General features: G+C 37.0%; 1 protein-coding gene across 5 annotated transcripts in view; it reads right to left on the bottom strand.

Annotated features, from left to right (window-relative positions):
* Nucleotides 1-4492: 4492 nt before the first annotated feature.
* PRKACB (protein kinase cAMP-activated catalytic subunit beta) overlaps nt 4493-19646 on the bottom strand; it is an 84719-nt gene continuing 69565 nt past the window's right edge. For all 5 annotated transcript variants that reach the window (XM_021527114.4, XM_021527089.3, XM_021527124.4 and 2 more), the window contains 7 exons: nt 18693-18791; nt 17604-17686; nt 17115-17241; nt 14888-14983; nt 13274-13396; nt 11346-11510; nt 4493-7544 (listed from right to left, as the gene is read on the bottom strand). In XM_021527114.4, the coding sequence (XP_021382789.1) occupies nt 7419-7544; nt 11346-11510; nt 13274-13396; nt 14888-14983; nt 17115-17241; nt 17604-17686; nt 18693-18791 (819 nt within the window). In that variant the 3' untranslated portion in view covers nt 4493-7418. The remainder of the gene's footprint in view (nt 7545-11345; nt 11511-13273; nt 13397-14887; nt 14984-17114; nt 17242-17603; nt 17687-18692; nt 18792-19646) is intronic.

Below are 19646 nucleotides of genomic sequence, written 5' to 3'. Positions count from 1 at the left end.
GAAGACCAGAGTCTGGCATTTCATTCTTTGCTCAGCCTTGGAGGATGCTGCTCCTCAGCTCTTTGAAAGCACCCCAGATGCAGGGAAGAGCATTTTCTGCAGCTCTCACTTACTGGTTCTGTTGGGGGGACTTACAGGTGCTCTTTCTGCTCTGAACTGTGAGCAGAGCAGAAGAAATGACATCCCTATGATTTGTGCATCAATTTGCAAGCTCAAAGCATGCACACATTGCTTTGGTAGGACAGTGGTTGCCAAAATAGACTGCAAGAAAGGAAGTGCTTTTACAGGGGAGCAAATGCTCCAGTCACACATTGGATCAACCTGTTTTCCCCTCTACTCTCTCCTTTGGTATAAACTGAACCCAGGTGCATCTGAACATGAGCAGACATGACATTCAACAGTTTTTCATTAAGATTATAACAGTTAAACTGATAATTTAAAAACTTACTCAGCTTTTAAATTGGTTGATGAGACTCTGATCATGGGTGCTCTCAAGAGCACATTTGTTGTAACTTGTTCTCCAACTGCTCTGGTGATCACATAATTCAGAAAAATATGAACAGTTGTTATTTTGCCTGTAAACTTAATTAGTAGAGATATATCTAAATTTGATTACCATCCAACTCAAAATTTTATATCCACTCTACTATAAATACTATTTACTTAACAAATCAGCATAGGAACACTTTTCAATTTTTATTGGTGACCATCTTTGGTTAAAAGCAGTGTATTTCTGAACTTTAAATTGCACATAAAATAGAAATGTGATTATGGGCTATTAGTACAGACACTCCCCTCTGGTTCTAGCTTCAAATGAAAATAGGAACTATCAATCAGGGATTTTTAGTGAATTTTTTATATAGTCCATGCAATAATAAAGATTATGAAAAAATGCTTTCATTCAAATTAGTGTCAAAACCTCCTTTTTTGCTCATGCTGATATGAAAACCAGTAAAAAATATTGCAACTATTAACTCAAAAAGGATTTAAAGGCAAAATCTACTAATGCACAAAGACCAAAAACTCATGGTTGGTATTGCATGTATTATTCCCCGACATATTATGTGACTGGTACGATATAAATTTTTCATTACCTACTGCTCTTAAATATTTTCCAAGTCTCCTGTTCTTACTCTGCTCTGCAGCTGACATTTCTTACATAGCATTCCATACCATGTAAATGTGACATCTACTGGCAAATAAATGTAACTAGAGCAGCTGGTTATGGAAAGCTCCTGAAGATGCAATCATAGAATACTTTGAGTTGGAAGGGACCATAAAGATCATCTACTTTCATGATTTTAGTTGACAGGATTTTGCAGTAACCTCAAACATAAAAAAAACTTCAAGAAAAGTTAGTGTTGAGTTCTGTTAGTCAATATATAGTAGCAGAATTAAGAGGAGTTTAATAACTTCAGACATAATATTAGGTATGCCCTAAAGCAGAGGTTTGTGTTGTACAAATCCAAAGTTAAAAAGCATTTGTCCTGATATTTCAAGTTCCCTTGAGTGGCTTTAAAAAAGACCAAAAAAGTTTATGAGACTTTGGGGAGTTATTTTCCTCCCAGCATTCCCTCCAATACTTCTCTTGGCAGAAAACATCCCTTGCAGCAAACTCAGTCCTGCTCTGAAATTCCTTTCCAGAATCCCATGAGCTGTGGCTGCTGTGGCCTTGGGAGGTGGCCCTCTGGAGTGGATGTCCTCCTGCAGCCAAGGCCCTGTTTATGTCCTAAACACAGAGCAGACACTTCTGTGGAAGCAGAACCACTGTGGAGATGAATTCATGTGCTTGCACTCTGTATCACCACGTGCACGTTACATCACATGTTCCATCACTGTGATCCTCTTTCTGCTACAATGGGATGTTTTTACTAAGGCTGCTTGCTCAGTCCCTCTCTTAGTTTTTCCCACTGGTAAGCAAGCCTGCCAGATGCACACTTCCCAGTGCATATGGCCAGAGAAAAAGGGAAATAAAGAATGTATTAACTGAGGACACACAGGGCCTTTGTTTAGATGGGCAGTTGAAAACAGATACTTTATAAACACTGGGCATTTATAAAATGATTACATATTGGTTGCTTAACCTGAATTAACATGCCTGTGAGATAGGTGAATCATGTTTTCTTAACCAAGGTATTACCTATCATTAACAGAGTCCTGACACTCAGATCCCCAGTTCATGCAAACATCAAGTAGAAGGATGGCAAAGACAGGAGAAAGTGAAAGGACATCCCAATCAAGCATTCATTTTGTTGAACTGTTATTTAGGTAACTACATACACATTCAAAGTAGCAATGTAGATACAAAGTAAAGAACAATATTCTGGTATTCTTGTGATATTGCTGTGTAGACCAAAGCATTAATACACCACTAAATCTAAGTGAGGTCTTGGATGTTTGTTTTTTTTTTTTTCCTTCAACTGAATCAAATTACCTTGGTGGGGGAAAAATTTCAGTTAACCAAGCCTTTCCAGCATTCCAATTTTCTCTTTGTTGCCCTAGTCAGCAGGAATTTCTCCTGGAATGTACTAAACACACTCAGAAGGTACCACACTGCTTGCCAGGCTGAGACCTTGCTCCATTTGTGTCAACATAGCTACAGCTGTGTCTCTAATCTTCCACAGCACCTTGGAAGCAAAGGTAAAGGAAGAAGTCTCTGGTAACAACTTTCCAGCAAAGGAAAACACCTGTTACTGTGGTTGCATACAGATGGAACAGATCACTGATCTCTCTCCTCAAACTCCAACAACCTTTCATCCTGAAGAGTTTTTGTGCTGCAGCCTTGCCATCAGACATTAGATTGCCAGTGTTCCATAACAATCTAGACCTGTAAGCTTAGCAGCAGTAAGAAATGTGCAAGTTTGTCACTGGGTCTTCCATTTGTGCTTCACTGACAGCAGCTCATGTCAATGAACACCACAGCTATGTTTCTTTAAAGCTTCAAAGCAAAGAGCCATACATACACATTTCTTAGGAATGTGTTTTTGCAAAGACATTGCTACTTGACCCTCCAAGGGGGGGAACAGCACAATGAAGCTGTGAGGATTCTAAAGGAATTTTTACTGGCTTTGAAACACTGTTGGGAACTGATCCTAATGATGTTATAGAAACCTCAAGCTGTTTTTATCCCTCTTAGGGACTACACTTTTTGTACTAGTCAATTATAAAAATAAAATACATTTTCCATATATGCAAGTTTCCTTCAGGCATCCCTTTTTATCATACGATACCCTTCCCCAAATCCAAACAATAAAAAAGAGGTAAAAATGTGACTAGATCTCAGATTTAATTCATACTTTTATTCACCATCAAATTCAGAAGTTAGAAAGGGAAGATATCTTTGAGATCCTGTCTTGTCTATAGGTACCCATCTTACACTTCTGAAAAAATCCAACACATCACATAATCCCTATATAAGATGTCAAACACTTACTATCTATAAGGCATTTAAACATCCTTGTGGAGTTCTAACCCTTTTACTGCCCAGCTTGAAGTTAGGTGCTCATATTTTACCTTTTTGTTAAAGAAGTTAAATCAGTCAATACCTCATGAAAATACCTTTCAATGAAAAACTTTTTTAAAATGTATGCAAGACCCACACTTGTAAAACTGTGGTGGTCAAACTCTCTCTGGTTTTTAAATATCATTGAACTGATCCAGATGAGCTATATGCACCTCAGCTAGAGAATGGAATTGGGTTTTTACCAGTTTCTTATGGAATGGTTCTTCAATTCTGATCTGGGATAAGTCTTCCTTATGCAGCAAATCAGAACAGATTCGAATGACACCTTCAAATCTGTGGCTCAGCATGCTCTGCTTGTTTAGGAGCTGTAGTAAAAGCAGGAAGACTGTATTTTTGCAGGTTTGTAACTCAGCTTTAGAAAAAGTAAAAAGGTCTTTAAAATGTAATGTAGCAGTTGTACCAGGAAACCAAGACACAAGACCGCAGTCGCAAGCATAAGCAGCAGAAACACAGAGGCCACAGCTCGGCTCAGACAGTGGGAAGAGGAGGAGCTGCATTACAGAGCAGGCACCACAGCCTCTCCAAACAGCACTTGCAGAAAAAGCCTCAAGACAGACAATGCCAAGACCATGAACAGTCTTTACTTCTATCAGTTGTTTCACAGCACAATGAGACACAGCACAAAGTTTGTACAGCGGGATCTGTAGACAGTCTAAAAACAGGCAATTATCTTTAATAAAAAGCATCGAGTCTGAATGAAAATAAAATGAAGACGAACAATACTGAAGCTGATGATCACCTTGCTTGCTTTTGATTGTCTAAGAAGTCCAAGACTTCTCATAGTGCCTTTAATGTTCTCCACACTACCTTCTCCAGACACCCTAGTTAGTGTAAAGCTTACTGTGGCCCAACTCATATGTGTAGTAGGTTTCACAACCTTTTCCTCTTTCTCTCAAACCCTGCTCACATGTGGGGAGGTGCAACAACTGTCATCATACGACATTCTGATTCACAAAGAAGCAGCACAAGTGTTGTACATAATTTAATTTGCACTTCTGTATATAAATGTTTACTATTGCACACTATTGCAGCACTTAAAAACATCTAATTATTTGCAAAAATTAGTAAAATACTTTAAAGGATTTAAAAATAAGGGTTTTAATGCAACTGACAAGATAATAAAAAAAGCAATTTACTTAATGAGATACAATCCTTTATGTTGGAAATGAAAGTTACATACAACTAGAGTACAATTAAAATATACCATATAGTTCAACACTTAATTCCTCAAATGTGTAAAATTAACAAGCTTCTACTGTCATAGATATACAATTTTTCCATATTGTGAAAAGGATTTTTCAAATTAAATACAGGTAACATAATATTCCGTAGTTATATTTCATGACTGTGTTTAAATGAGAGGGTTGTATAATAGTCACATTGTCAAATGTACTCACTAATGCCTTGGAAATTGCACACTTCCCCTCCTTTTCCAAAATAGAATCTCATTTCCATACTGAAGTCTATTATGCCATATTGGAAAAGTGTTTTACTTTCTAACAGGATTTTCATAAAATTAAAAAATAGCATAATATCATGGCATTATGATGACTTATGCCCGTGTAGAATTTAATCTGGATATCAGACACACATGTCAGAACCAATTTCCTAGATTTTTGTCTTATTGTACACGCAAGATGAATGATTACAGTATTTTACAGAACAGAAAAATCTTTGAACCTTTCTAGAACTATAAATGTAATGATTAAAAATTAAAATCATAACAGAATCAAATTGTGATCTTCAACATTTATTAAAATCTTTTAAAGTTCATAAACGACAACAAAGTTACTGTAGAATTTATCGCATACAGCTAGCATACAGCAGCATGTCCTTGGTCTAAATGAAATACAAAAGATTTTAACATTTTCATACAAAGGATTTCTTTAAATTTATTAATGTGACGATATATCTTTGTTACATAAAATTTGCTACAGCAAAGTATCTTATACTTTTCTTGCATGTATGTAAATATGGGTGGACAAAGACTGTATTCGGTGTCAGCCTCCTAATGACGTTGTGCAAAAATGCTCAACAACCTAAACAGACAGAACATTGGGTGGTATGCTTCATACTCTTTTGTAAAATGTCTACAAAGGCCTTTCTTTTAGGAGCATCGTACAGATTAAAAGGAAGGAACGCCAGCTGTTTATTTGCACTGGCATTCAAACAAATCCAATGGCTATGTATCAATATAGCTCATTTTTAAAAAAAACAAATCATCCTTGTATGCATGTAAATTTATCATAAAACATGAGTCTAGTTTAAACTTTTAGATGTGCTGTTTTAAGACAGGTCACTGAGACAGCCAGAACCAAGTGTTCAAATGAAACTACTATGAATAAGTTTAAAAGCAACCCCAAAAAAAGTGCTGAGCCGCTGATTATTAACATTGAAATAAATGTGTAAAAGTGCCCAAAGCTAGCACATGGTAGCAATACCTTTTAAGTCAGTTGGTGAGAGTATACAAAACATAATTAAACCCAAATACTTGTATCTGTGTGACCATACATTCTGATTGATTGAAAGAAAGTAGGTTAGAAATGAAGACACAACGCAACTAAAATAAACTCAGCTGTTGCAGTTTTTAAACTTTATCTCTTTTCTTCATGAATGAAGTGCTGTAATTAAAAAGAAAATGATTGTAGCAGTACTCCATCCTCAGTTTACTAATATAGTATACCAGAATAAAAACTTGGCAATAACCTCTTATTCTTAACAGCTAACAAAAAATAACCGTGTTCATCCAGCGATGCATCTAGAACATTATTTTGCAGTTGCTAAACCATTTGTTTTTCATAGCTAATGGCAGAGCGCATTTTGCTTTCTGTGGCATGATGGTTTTTACTCTAATGGATGCCTTTTTTAAACAAAAAAAGGCTTGAAGCAAGGAATACTTTGGGAGCCAAAACATTGGCTACTTTAAAAAAATAAGAAAAAAATGAAGAAGAAAATGTGAATCAAAATGAATTCTCTACAGTACTGACCAAAACTTCCTTTAAGAGTTTAGGGTTCTTGATCTTAAACAAGGAATTTCACACCTGCCAACTGAAATGCTGGTACGTTGACTTGGTTTAATATGGTCCAAAGTCCAGACCAGATGGAATTACTCCCTCTCGTGAGACTGTAAGCTCTCCATGGTACAGTCTGGTTATGGCAACTTGCCTACTGCCTAGGTGGGAAATACAAAGGAAGGAGGCAGTGAGGAAAACTGCAGGGATGTAGAAAACCAAGGCACGGGGTCTAGCTACTGTCCCCTACTTAAGCCATCCAATTGATTCTACTGAATTTTGGTCAGCCTCCAGGAAGAAATGTTTTTAAGTTAATTTAGCAGACATTTATATGGCGATAAATACTACCTTCAAAAATGCTAAAAATGTTGGCTAGGTTTAGTCTGAGCTACTAAAAAATTATTATAAATTGTAGCATCAGACACAAGACAGACATGAATTATTGGCTGGCACAGACTAGAAGCAACATTTATCTTTCACTTCAGTCTAAATCACACTAGCCGCAACACCTTCCATTTCACTCACACAAATAATACATTATTCAAAATAAAATGGAGCATTCTTGGGTAAAAAACTACTTCATTTCAAAGGGGGAAAATGAACAATACACAGAAACAAAGAACGACAGAAACCAAAGTTAAGTAGGAAAGTGGTCTATTATTCTGTGTTACTGCACAAACAGTGCTTGCTTAATTGTGCCTAGTTAGAAGGGTTGGTGCAAACTGCACACATGGAAGATGGCAATAAAGACCTCAGTCAGCTTTGTGGAATGAAGTAACTAGGTAACTGTTTTGACATATGATGGTCTCAGCTCCACCTCATCTGTTAACAGAGTGCAAAGATCCCAATGTGAGCCCTGATGTCATCTTGTCCTCTTACTCCTACTAAAAATCAGCAAATTCTTTTGCACATTTTTCTGTTAGAGAAGCACGAATATCTTCTTCTTCATAGTCATCAAAGTTGCTGGTATCTCCAGGACCTCTGCACTTTGGTATGAATGGAGCTTCTACCTGTATTGGTAAGAAACACAAAAAGGCACATGAAATGTTACTGGCCAAATACCAATAGATTTTACATTGTAATAAAGAGCACAGCAATACTCATTAATTCTCAGATCCTGCCAAGAGATCAGGTATTACAGATTTAAATTGTGGCACATAAAACCAATCTAAGAAGGTACAGGCCTAGATGTGTGAATCTAAATTGAAAAAGACTAATCTCTTGCTGACAGACCTCATTAAAAAATTACTTCCTCTTCAAAACAAAGATTAGTCCTCTCCTTGCAGAGGCGATCCTGCTCCTTCCAGCTCATTAGCACAGGACATGGAGGACACTGATTGCCACCACCGCTACACAGAAATCTTTGGCAAGTTTTGAATGCCTCTCCATCCTACTTAATAACAATTATCTATTTCCAAATAAAAACTAACCTAATACAAGTGGAAAAGAATTTGTTCTGCATCTTTTATGAAGTTCCTCCTAGGACCTAAGTGAGAAGTGAAAGCCTTCTAAAAACTAGGCCACAATGAGACACAAGCAATGACTTGAAGGAGTCACTCAAAGACTGTACTGTAGGGTAAGCAAAATTACAACAAAATTATGCAGGTTATGCAAATTCAAACCTGGAAGCACAAAGTAATCAGACAATTATCTGTCTCCCAAACATCTTAAGGAGTAGGCAGAATGGTGGGGAGACAACAAAACAGGGCAGGCACAGCTCCAGCTGCGGCAGAGGATCACACCACACTGTGCCCCCAGGTAGACTGCAGATAATCGGGGTGTGTTGCATGTGTAGGTCAGTAAATTAAACAGGTACAGCACAGAGTAACAAAATTAAACTCCAAACTGTGGGCAATGCCATTATACGCTGCCAAGAATAACAGTAACTTGTGCATTTGTGCGTGCAATTGTCATGTGTAAACCCTCTTAGTCTTAAAATACGATTCAGCGATTTAGACTGAGTGAACACAGTCTGTGTACATACCTGGCCTACAAAGACACACATTATCAGTATCTAAATTCTGTCTCTGTGTCTTCTTAAATTGATTTTCAGTTACTTTCTTACAAGAAAACTCAGAGCACAGAAAATACCTCATTTACTGCTTGAACTTTAGAACACTTTCAAATGAGACATGTCAGACCTTTTCCTATTATCTTCCTGATGGAAATTGCTAAAAAGAGATTGCAGGAGATAACACTGGTTTTTAGTGGAAATACCTGTTTGGACCTAAGTACAATCATCTTATCAGGCAGTGTGTTAATACATATGAAAACATATAAAGAAAGGAAGATTGCAGGAGATAACAATGGCTTTTAGTGGAAATACCTGTTTGGACCTAAGCACAACCATCTTATCAGGCAGTGTATTAATACATATGAAAACATATAAAGAAAGGAAGACTTGATTGTATATCCTGCAATGGATGAGCAACCGGCTCACAGGTGGGGCACAGAAGGTTACAGTGAATGGGATGACATAAGACTGGTGAGCTGTCACTAGCTGGGCTCTGTAGGGCTCAATACTTGGCCCTGTGCTCTTGAACATCTTCATAAATGATTTGTATGCAGAAGTGGAAGGGATACTAAGTAAGTTCATAGACCATAGAAAACTGGTAGGAGCTGTTGACTCTGTGGAGGGCAGGGAGGCTCTGCAGAGACTCTGACAAATTAGAAGACTGGACAATCAGCAAGTGTATGAAGTTCAACATTGGGAAGTACCAGATAATACACCTGGGATGAGGCTACCCTGGATGTATAGACAGACTGGGACACAAGAGGCTGGAGCGCAGCTGTGGAAAGGAACCTGGGGGTCTTGGTTGATGGCGAGTTGAGCCAGCAGTGCCCTGGCAGCCAGCAGGGGCAACCCTGTCCTGGGGACATCAGGCCCAGCATCCCCAGCCAGGCAAGGGAGGGGATTGTCCTGCTCTGCTCTGCACTGGGGCAGCCTCACCTCGAGTGCTGGGGGCAGCTTTGGGTGCCACAGTGTAAGAAAGACATTGAACTGCTAGAGAGTGTCCAGAGGAGGGCCATGAAGATGGTGAAGGGCCTTGAGGGGAAGCTGTGAGGGCAGCTGAGGGCACCGGGTGTGTTCAGGCTGGAGGAGGCTGAGGGCAGAGCTCACTGCAGCCACAACTTCCTCGTGAGGGGAGGAGGAGCGGCAGGGTTGATCTCTGCTCAGGGACAGTGACAGGAGCCAGGGCACGGCCTGAAGCTGAGTCAGGCAGGTTTAGGCTGGGTATCAGGAGAAGCCTTCACCCAGAGGGTGGCTGGGCACTGAGCAGCTCCCCAGGGCAGCGGTCACAGCATCAGCCTGAGAAGCACAAGAAGCGTTTGGACAATGCTGTCTGGCACGAGGTGTGACTCCTGGGGTCCCATGCAGGGCCAGGAGTTAGACTGGATGATCCTTGTGGATCCCTTCCAAATCAGCATATTTTGTGACTCTCTGTCCAAAATATTAAGTAATCGACTGATTTACTTATGACTGTAGCCATTAGAAAAAAAAAACAAAACCAAAAAACCAACCAAACAAACCAACCCACCCCCCACCCCCCGCAAACAAACAAACAAACAAACAAAACCCCAAAAAAACCCCAACCCATTCACATGACATTTGCTGCCAAGGAACACTATGTTTATTCAGAAGAATACATGCTGTGGCAACAGCCACTGTGAAAAACTAGTATAAGTCTAAGTTTTATTGCTGTATTTCTGTGACTACTTGAATGCTATTACAATCCACACTGTTGTTTCAGTATTTATTCTTTATAATTAGAAGCTTCAAACTTACTCAGTATCAGTTTTCACAACCCTTTAAATCTAGTAATAGCTATTCTGACTCTACTACTTCTTAACATTTAAAAATATATTTTATTTATGTGAAAGTAATTGTCTATAGTACACTAGCAATGCTAAGAGTATTTAGCACAGTATTGAAACACTGTTAATATTATGGGGTCTGGGTGTTCCCAAACAGCATACTGGGAAACAAATCTTGGTGCATATAAATCTGCCTTGCAAAGAGGCATTGAGAAAGTGAAGAACAGATAATTGGAATTCCACAATGAGGAATATTTTCTTAAAAATATCTATACTTAATGCAAGGAATACAGGATGCATTAATTGTACCCTGTCTTCTAGTAATTAATACATTAGTGAATAATTCAACAAATGTACTGTCAGTTTGTGTAGCCAAACAACCAGTTTCTTTTTATAAACTATTGTTAGTATTTAGGTTTGGCCCTTAAAATACTGCTGTTACAGCAGCAAGTTCATGCCTCTATAGTCAAGACTGTTAGCATTTCAAATTCAAACCAATTTCTTTAAATATTATCACTTATCTCTAGCTTTTTTTACAGAGGGAGCAGGTTGCTTTAGGAGAAAAAAAGAAAAGCTCAAGCTTTGGCATGAGCTTCTCCACACTGAAGCACAGTCTGAGTGCTAAGAGCTGGCTGGAAAGGAAAACAAATTCATTTCTGCTGTGGAGGAGTATTTATAGATGCCACTATAGCAGGGGTTAAACAAAATGTGAGAGAGGCAGGAGATGCCTTGTCCTGAGATAATCCAGAAATAGACTAATGCACAGCATGTGTGTTAATGAGAATGTGAATGTACACAGAGGTCCAGGCTAAAATATCCACAAGAAACAAACATAATTCAATCTTTGCATATCCTTTGGAAACTTAAAAGATTAAACTACTTTCACCCTTTCTCAATTTAAAGTCACAGATCTAGGAAATAAAAATTAAACACAACAATCAGAATTTTTAAATCCCTTAAAGACCTGTAATAGTTTTGATCAGGAAGGGTCTTACCTTTCTCTGATAAATGGCAATCCAATCTGTAGTTGCAAACCACTTGTGATTCTTTATGTCATTTACACCATTCTTGAGATTTCCATATCGTTTGGTCAAATCTACCTGGAGTAAATTTCTTAGAAGATCCTTTAGGTCTGAACTGAAGTGTGATGGGAACCTCACCTAAAATTAACAAATATGATACAAATTTGATTCTTTCCCCTGTGAAGGGAAACAACTTGACACAAAGGGAAAACAGAATGGCAATTTTCTTTCTTTCTTCTAAAATCAAATCAAGCAGGAATGCATGAAGAGAGAGATTACTGTTGCACATATATTTCTGTTTCACAAAGCCTTTATCAGTAGCATTACCCATCTACGATTTCTTGAACTGGAAGTTTCTAGGGGGCAAGATACTAATTTAATGTAACAGTGATCTAAAATCTAAGTTTAATTTGGTGTTTTAACAACACATCATCTCAAGACATTCTCAGCTATTTTCTAGGTATAAATTGTTAGATTATATTATATATACACACACAGAGGAGACACAGTATATAGCATATATATACAGCATATGTATACAAAGATATGATCTGAAATAACTGTACATTTAGCAATCATATATGAAAAGTCAATCTGGAACTTTATGCTGTACTGCAATCTGTTTCTCATAACTAAATGCAGCAGCATCAGAAGCCTTACATAACAGCACTATTTGAAGACAGCACACTAGTGACTGGCAATTCATTCAAACCTGGCTAAAGGATATTTGAAGATGAGTCGTGGGATGTAATTACAAAGGGTTTTTCTAACAAATGATCTACTGACACCATTTGAGTTGGCAGAGAGAAGGAAGGGGAAAAGAACAGGCAGAAAGCTGCCTTTGTCATTCTCATAGTCTCAGTCTTTGACACTCCCAATATTGAGCTGATCAGTTATGATTTAAATAGAGATCATGGAATTAATTAACATAAAAGCATTTCAAAAAATCAAGAAGTCCAGTTATCAAGGACCCTGCTTCAGTATGCCTACCAATACTGTTCTACTGTAGATTACAAGAAATTCACAGGTTTAATGACTATAATATCTAGACCACTGAGAAGTATGGAAATATTAACTCAATTGCCAGCTGAGGACTGAATTGCAGTTTCCAGAGTTGATCTCCAGTGCTGCTTCTGCTGTAGTCCATCTATGGACTCAGTAAGAAAGGTAGATGACCTTTTACAGATGTCAAGCCAATTAGATAAAACTACAAAAAAGGCCCAATAATTTTTTTTTAGAAGAAAAATATTTTAGAAGAAAAAGATTTCTTTACAATGAGCATGAGCCTATGTAGGGGCAAGGAAGAGACAACAGTAACAAATCAAGTGAGCACAAAGAATCAACACTGGCTGGCAGGGAAATAATAGAATGACTATATTTTGCAGTTATCTAGCACACTAAGAGATATCAATGAAAAATAAAAGGGGAACATTGGAAACACTTTTCAGAAATTTTATATAACAATGTAAGCCAAACAACACTAGACATGTGTACCTATAAGACCATGGAAGTAAAGAGACCTAGGAATGATGGAAACTCTTTAGGGCTTCTCAAAAATTGCAAAAACAATTATAGAAAATAGCTAGGCAAATTAAGCACACAGCTAAGTCGTCGTTAATAGTCATTGGATCACTTTAATCCAAGCATAAAAGGATATAATACCACAATGTCTGTAAATTTAGTAACTTGCATTTTAAATTTGAAGGCAGGGAACAGATTTTTATAACTTTGGTTTTCAAAGAACAATGTCTGTACTTATGAAATGTACATTACAAACTTCTCCTAGGTCCTTTTCAAATTTCTCACTGTCTAGTGGCCTGTGAATTCTGCATTTCCTCCACCAAAAACCAGGTTCTATAAAAAGAACTGCATTTGTGAAAACACCCAGAGCCTTAACCCACCTTGCCAGACACAATCTTCTCGTAAATTTGAATGGGCTGATCTGCAAAGAATGGGGGATATCCAGCTGCCATTTCATAGATTAACACTCCTAGCGCCCACCAATCCACTGCCTTGTTGTAACCCTGAATGAAATGAAACATGCCACTATTAGTACAGCTTCTAACACAGGCTAGGATTTTCAGTACAAATCTATATATTTATGGAATATGTAGAAAGCAAATACATTATTGTTCATTTAATGCAGAACTGACAACCTGACTCCAACCAAACTGGCATTCACAGATTCCAAAAGCAATACGCTTAAAACCTAATACGTGAATGACAGTGAAAGAGTGATAGAAATAAAGCATTCTGTACACATTCCTGTGATAAGTGTCAGTGATTTCTTTACACTCCTGTGTAAATGGGCACAACTTATTTAAAATCAAAACAATTTTGTTATAGACTGATAATTCTTCCTAACTTAAGAAAATTTCTTTATTACAACATACATAACAATATTTCCTCTATTGAACACTGTCACCATTTCACTTGATTATCCGCATTTTGGAACATTCCATTTCATATGTAGTTAATCAGCTACAAGAGCATAAAAGTTTAGTTAATTAGTTGTTAGAATCATTTATGATCTGATCTTAAAAGCCTGAACCTTAAACCATTAGTAGGTCCTATTGAATGTTACTAAAGACAAAGAAACAACTGAACGCATCCATTTCATATAAGTTCTCTGATATTTTTTACAAAGCTCAGGGCTCAGACTCAGTCTTTCAGGAAAATCTATTTTGAAAACATTGTAGTATATGCATTGCAATTTCTTCTGCTGCACAGGGGAAAAAAGCCATGCAAACAACAAACATTTTTCCCTCAAACAGAAGTATATTTTGTTCACTTCTGACGATCTCCAAAGGGTATTTAATTAAAGCACATGTTAAAGGTGTACTTTAACATTATGCACTATGATTGTTTTATAGAGTAAACAGTTATGTATTTTCCATTTGCAAAACATTCGGTGCTACAGTTAAACAGCTATAGGAAGAATAATACCTTTTCATGCTGGAACACTTAATGCAAGTAATAGACAAACAGATCTACGGTCAGCTTAGATTGCATGTGCTTTACATGTAAATCTAGTGGATTGTCATGTTTGATTTGATGACAGCTTCAACTGCCTTAAACCTGAAACTCTGCACCTAATTATGTAATGACTACTGATTCATCCCATACACAGCTCTTGTTACCTCTAGGGTTCTTGTTCTAGTGTGTTAACACTTCAGAATGTAATCACTCTGATCTGTTCTTCTGATAAGCATGTTAGCTAAATAACTTCATTTCAGGTTCTTTAAATCTCTTTACCCCTCACAAGTTACGTGGCAAGCATATGTAGAAAGTTTGGCACAGTTATGTGACAATTCCTTACCTGGCATAAGCTTTGGTATACTTAACAAATATTTACAATGTAATGACTGCATTTTGTATCCCTTGTCAATTTGTCAATTGACTAGACAAGATTTAATTTTTGGAAGTATCAGCAACTGTTTATCCCTCAGAGCTTGAAAACTGAGTGAGACGATTTAACTATATCAAATACATGGCTGAGTAATAAAACAAAGTACCTTGCTGAGAATTATTTCAGGTGCCAGGTATTCTGGAGTCCCACATAACGTCCAAGTTCTGCCTTTTACTCTTTTTGCAAAGCCAAAGTCCGTGACCTGTCATCAGAAGAAATAAATTGATTGTAAGTGCATTGCTACAAAGAAATTTAAAATTAAGTACTTTTGAAATATTTTGGAAAGCCGTTTTTTACAAGGGAAAATTTATTTCTCAAATCATGTAGTATCATATAGTCAGATGTACCTTTATTAGTCAGTCTTCCTAGTACTTCTAATTCAGATAAATAGGTCTCATGATAAAATTAAAAAGGAACACAAAATATGTATTATTACCCTGACACCAGCTTCTATTTATAATCTTAAAAATCAGTGGAAACTATGGCTTACTAATCTTCCACATGTACTGCAATTACATTATTATTTTTTCTTATATTTTAACATCAGACTGTTTGTAATGCTGAAAATTTGAAGAATATAAACAGGATACTTATCTTTTCCTCTACTTAACAAATAAATGAATCACAAAAAGGGCACTATATCCCCCAGTCCAGAATTTTATTGCATAAGTTTATAAAGGTCATATGTAAAATTAGTGTGGGAATAAGACAACATAGAAGAGGTCTTCCAGTAACTTCTGATTCTGAATATCTCTGAAAGCATCACCAGAATCAAGTTTGTTTATTTGAGGGCCTGGGGGGGGAAATGTAGCAATAACTGTATTCACAAATGGCAAGTACTGGGACATTATAAATTCCTCATTTCATTTGTCATGTTTTCTACAGTAAGTTTTCAGAACTCTGTATGCAATATCATACTGTGTTTTTTTCTGGACCATACAGTAGAATACATATAGAAACCAGGTAATTACATGTGGAATTCTGGGATCAGTTTCAAGCTACCAAGTCTATGCTTGTTTCTTTTGTTTCTTCCTTCTTTGTTTCAATTTCAACCCATTCCTTGCGAAACCATACTGTACCAAACGAGAATTGCTGCTAATTGTACAATAGCCAGTGCTGATGTTGCTTTACATTAATGTCACAACTAAAGAAGCTGAACTATCAATGCAGCTTTTCTTCATTTTTGGTAGAAACAACAGCATCAGCAGCTGGAACTGAATGGAATGGGTGACATGCTGACTGGAGAGACCTGCTTCAGTCAGCAAAGAATAATTTCTGTGCTTGGGAATGCACATCAGTCTGTGTAAGAAGAATACGCTGCAGACACGGGGCAAACAGTAATGGTTTTAAAATACAAAACAAAAATGAAGTTGGAGCTGCAGCATCAACAGATCAACACAAACCTCCCTCTGCCACCATTACAAAAACATGCTGCTGCACAGAGAGAGCTGCCAGTGCTGGAGTAAAGCAGTCACAGCAAATGGAGTAAACCAGCTGTACATTAACGGTGCTCCCCAACTATGTTAAAGGGACTTGTATTGATCTTCTCCCTACAGTGTTATCTTAGGCTCCATGCAAAGTTATTTTACAGTTATAAATAACGTAAGATATAAATCCTTTACACTTCTCTAAAACATTTTTATTATGTATTTTCTTGTTTAGATTCTGCTGTGGCAAAAGGTGACACAATGAGGGAAGAACTTCCTTTTAAGTTTACGGATAGCACAGCATTGCAGAGTGCTGCCTGCTGCACTCTGCCTTCCCATTTGCTATTTAGCTAAAAACATAAGAGACAAAGAGGAAGATGAGAAGGTGCCATGAGAGGCTGTTGTAAAACCAAAGCTGTCATTTGAGCACCGCAGGGCTGACCTCAACTCAGCTCCTGCCCCAGCTGTGCTAGGACTCTCCAAGGGCGGGATTCATCTGATGGACATTAAGTATTATTGTGTCAGGGCTAATATCTAGGCTGGTTTTCCTAAACTACTGAAACAGCACACAGAAACAGACATTTTAGGGCATCTTTCATCTTGTTCTAGGGCAGACGTATAAAATAGGTCAGATGAACAGAGCCATGTAATCACCTACTTCTCACCACAGACCCCAAGGGAAATCCTGACAACTGGCTCAACTGCAGACAGCTTTACTGTGCATACTTAATTTTAGTCAGAGGAAGTACAACTCAAGGGTTTTAACCATTGCTAGACAGTAGAGCATTTGAATTCTCCACAAAAACATGCTAATAGACCATTTATTCTAAACACATTTTCTCAAATTACCTAAATCTACACTGCAATACAAAACTTCACTCCCTAAATATATGAAGAATATCATACCTGGATGTATCCTTGCTGATCAATTAAAAGATTTTCAGGCTTTAGATCTCTGTAGATGAGGTCTAATGAATGGAGGTACTCAAATGTTAGCACTATCTGAGCTGCATAAAACCGTGCATGTGGTTCACTGTGAAGAATGAAAAGAATATTAAGTACCCCAATCCTATGCTAAGGTACCAAAACAACCACCTAACTGTCAGGGATAGACAAAGTAAGTATCTTTTAACTAGTTCTTTTACTGTGCAAAGAAAAAGCAAAACCAAACATTTTCAGAATTGATACATACATTCCCTAAATTATTGTAGCTAAAATACACATACAAATCTACACTACACATCCCACAGTGCAGAGCTTTGACTTCAAATTTTACTTTTAGAAACTACCATGAATTTCAGTGACAATATGCATAGGAATTCCAAGATTTATCATGCACAAATCACAAATGCCTGTTAAGCCTTTTTAAAGGAATGGTCTCATTAATACTCTTACCTGAACCTTCCGATTCTTCTTAGATGTGAAAACATTTCTCCACCAGGAACATACTCCATTACCATGTATAAATTAGAATTGTCCTAAGGAAATTAAGGAGACAAGTAAACACAGACAAATACACATTAGGCATGCTATAGTCTCTACAACTCCTATGTGGAGTGAGCTCGTAGGAGTTCATTAATTAATGAATGAAAATGAAAAATTGTAGCCATCCAATGACATTGACAAATATAATGCAACATAGGCAGAAATTCCTGAAAAACTGCAAAAGAAACATATCTCAAGAAACATATTTAAAAGTGAATCTGATAAAGATAATCAGTGAGGTCCAGATGCAGACTGGTGTGAAAGAGACCTGATGGAAAAGAGGGTAAGATGCCTACTGCAAGGCAAGACCTTGAGCCCTTCAATACTTCTGACATCCTGAGGTATTTTCTCCAAAGCCCCTGCCCCAAACCTCAAACCTCTAAAGATTAAGGTAAAACATATCTGCTCATTTAAAAATTTCAAAATAAAAGAAGAAAAAAAAGAAAACAAGTAGGCACATATCACTCCATAAACTAGAAAGCTTCTCAATTTCTTTACAGACTAACTAGTACATACTGCCGTGAAATTAGAAGCTAAGCTCAAAGTTCTGTCCTTCATGGTTAAAACTGTCATTAAGACCTGCTCAGGTATAAATCTCAAGCAAAATGACCTGCAGAACAATTACAAATTTACCATTCTATATAGTGGTACAGAAGACATGCTTTGGTATCTCTCAAAGGTAAAATGATGCCTTAAAGCTCCCTTGCTGTACAATCCAATTGCCCTCCAAGAGAAGAGAAAACTCTGAGGAGGTTAACTTAATTTAACTTTTATTTATTTGGAGATATCCTTTCAAACATTACCTGATAAACCGGGGTATATGAAGTGTACACGAGTGCACTCCACTCCTACTCAAGCCCTGGCAACAGTGCCAAATGAAGCATCTTTGAAAACAAAAATACTTGAACTATTGTACAGTAGAAGTTATATATGTTAATATCGAAAGTGTAAGCATACACTTCCCTGAAACCCAACAACTACTTTGCAAGTAATTATTACCTTAAAAGAATACTCCAGTTTAACAAGGAAAGGAAAGTTCACTGCTTGTAATATCCTCTTCTCATTCAGTGTGTGTTCTATCTGCTTCAGTTTGACGACCTAGGAGAGAAAAAACAATCTTCAGCTTAAATGTGATATTTTATAGCTCTTGATAAACTTTTCAGTGTTAAACAATTAGTTGAAAGCAAATTTGTAACTTTACAGAAAATTAAAAACGTTACAGATTCCTAGTACAATAACAGAACCAAGAAAGAATTAAAAAGTCTAATAACATTTTAAAGAGTAACACTTGTGTAATATGGTTGGCAGACAACTCTACAGTGTTTCTTCCTACTCGCTGAATGTAAGAGTCAGTAAGGAAAACCTCCCTGCATTTTCTATTAATTGCTTATGTTTATTATGGTCATACTTCCTCAGCACTTCAATAAAATCCATTGATCTTTGGACCCTTTGCTATGAAAGGTAGGAAACTGTAGGACACAGTTAATTATGAATTTTGTTACCTATGAACAGAAGTAAACGGACTTATACAGCTCACACATTAGTGACAAAACTAAGGAGAATACAAATTCAAAATCTCCATTTTTATAAACAAGTTACTTCTTATAATCCATTAAAATGTTAGGCTGCTAACAAGGCAGCAAGTGGCAGGTTTCTGATAATTATTCTTTCTCAACAATTAATAATCAGTTTTCCTGTGTTAGACCCCAACATTGCATTTATATCCATTTTATTTAATCCCTATTGCACAATTTACCTATAACCCATTTTCAGAATGGCATGATTTCCAAGTAAAGTTAGGTTTTTTCCTCACTCCATAGGAAAACAGAAGAAAATGCACATGAGTGATCAAAGTAAGTCTGTTTTTATGTTTGGAAATCAAATCTAACTGCTATAAATAAGAGATAATCAAGATATTCCAACCCTTACTGAAATAGTATTTAAATTTAACTT

This window comes from Lonchura striata, chromosome 8 (genome assembly GCF_050655825.1).
Source record: "Lonchura striata isolate lonStrDom1 chromosome 8, ASM5065582v1, whole genome shotgun sequence".
In the NCBI taxonomy this organism is placed as follows: Eukaryota; Metazoa; Chordata; class Aves; order Passeriformes; family Estrildidae; genus Lonchura; species Lonchura striata.
The sequence above is the reverse complement of the archived record's forward strand: the minus strand, read 5'-3'. Positions and strand labels throughout refer to the sequence as shown.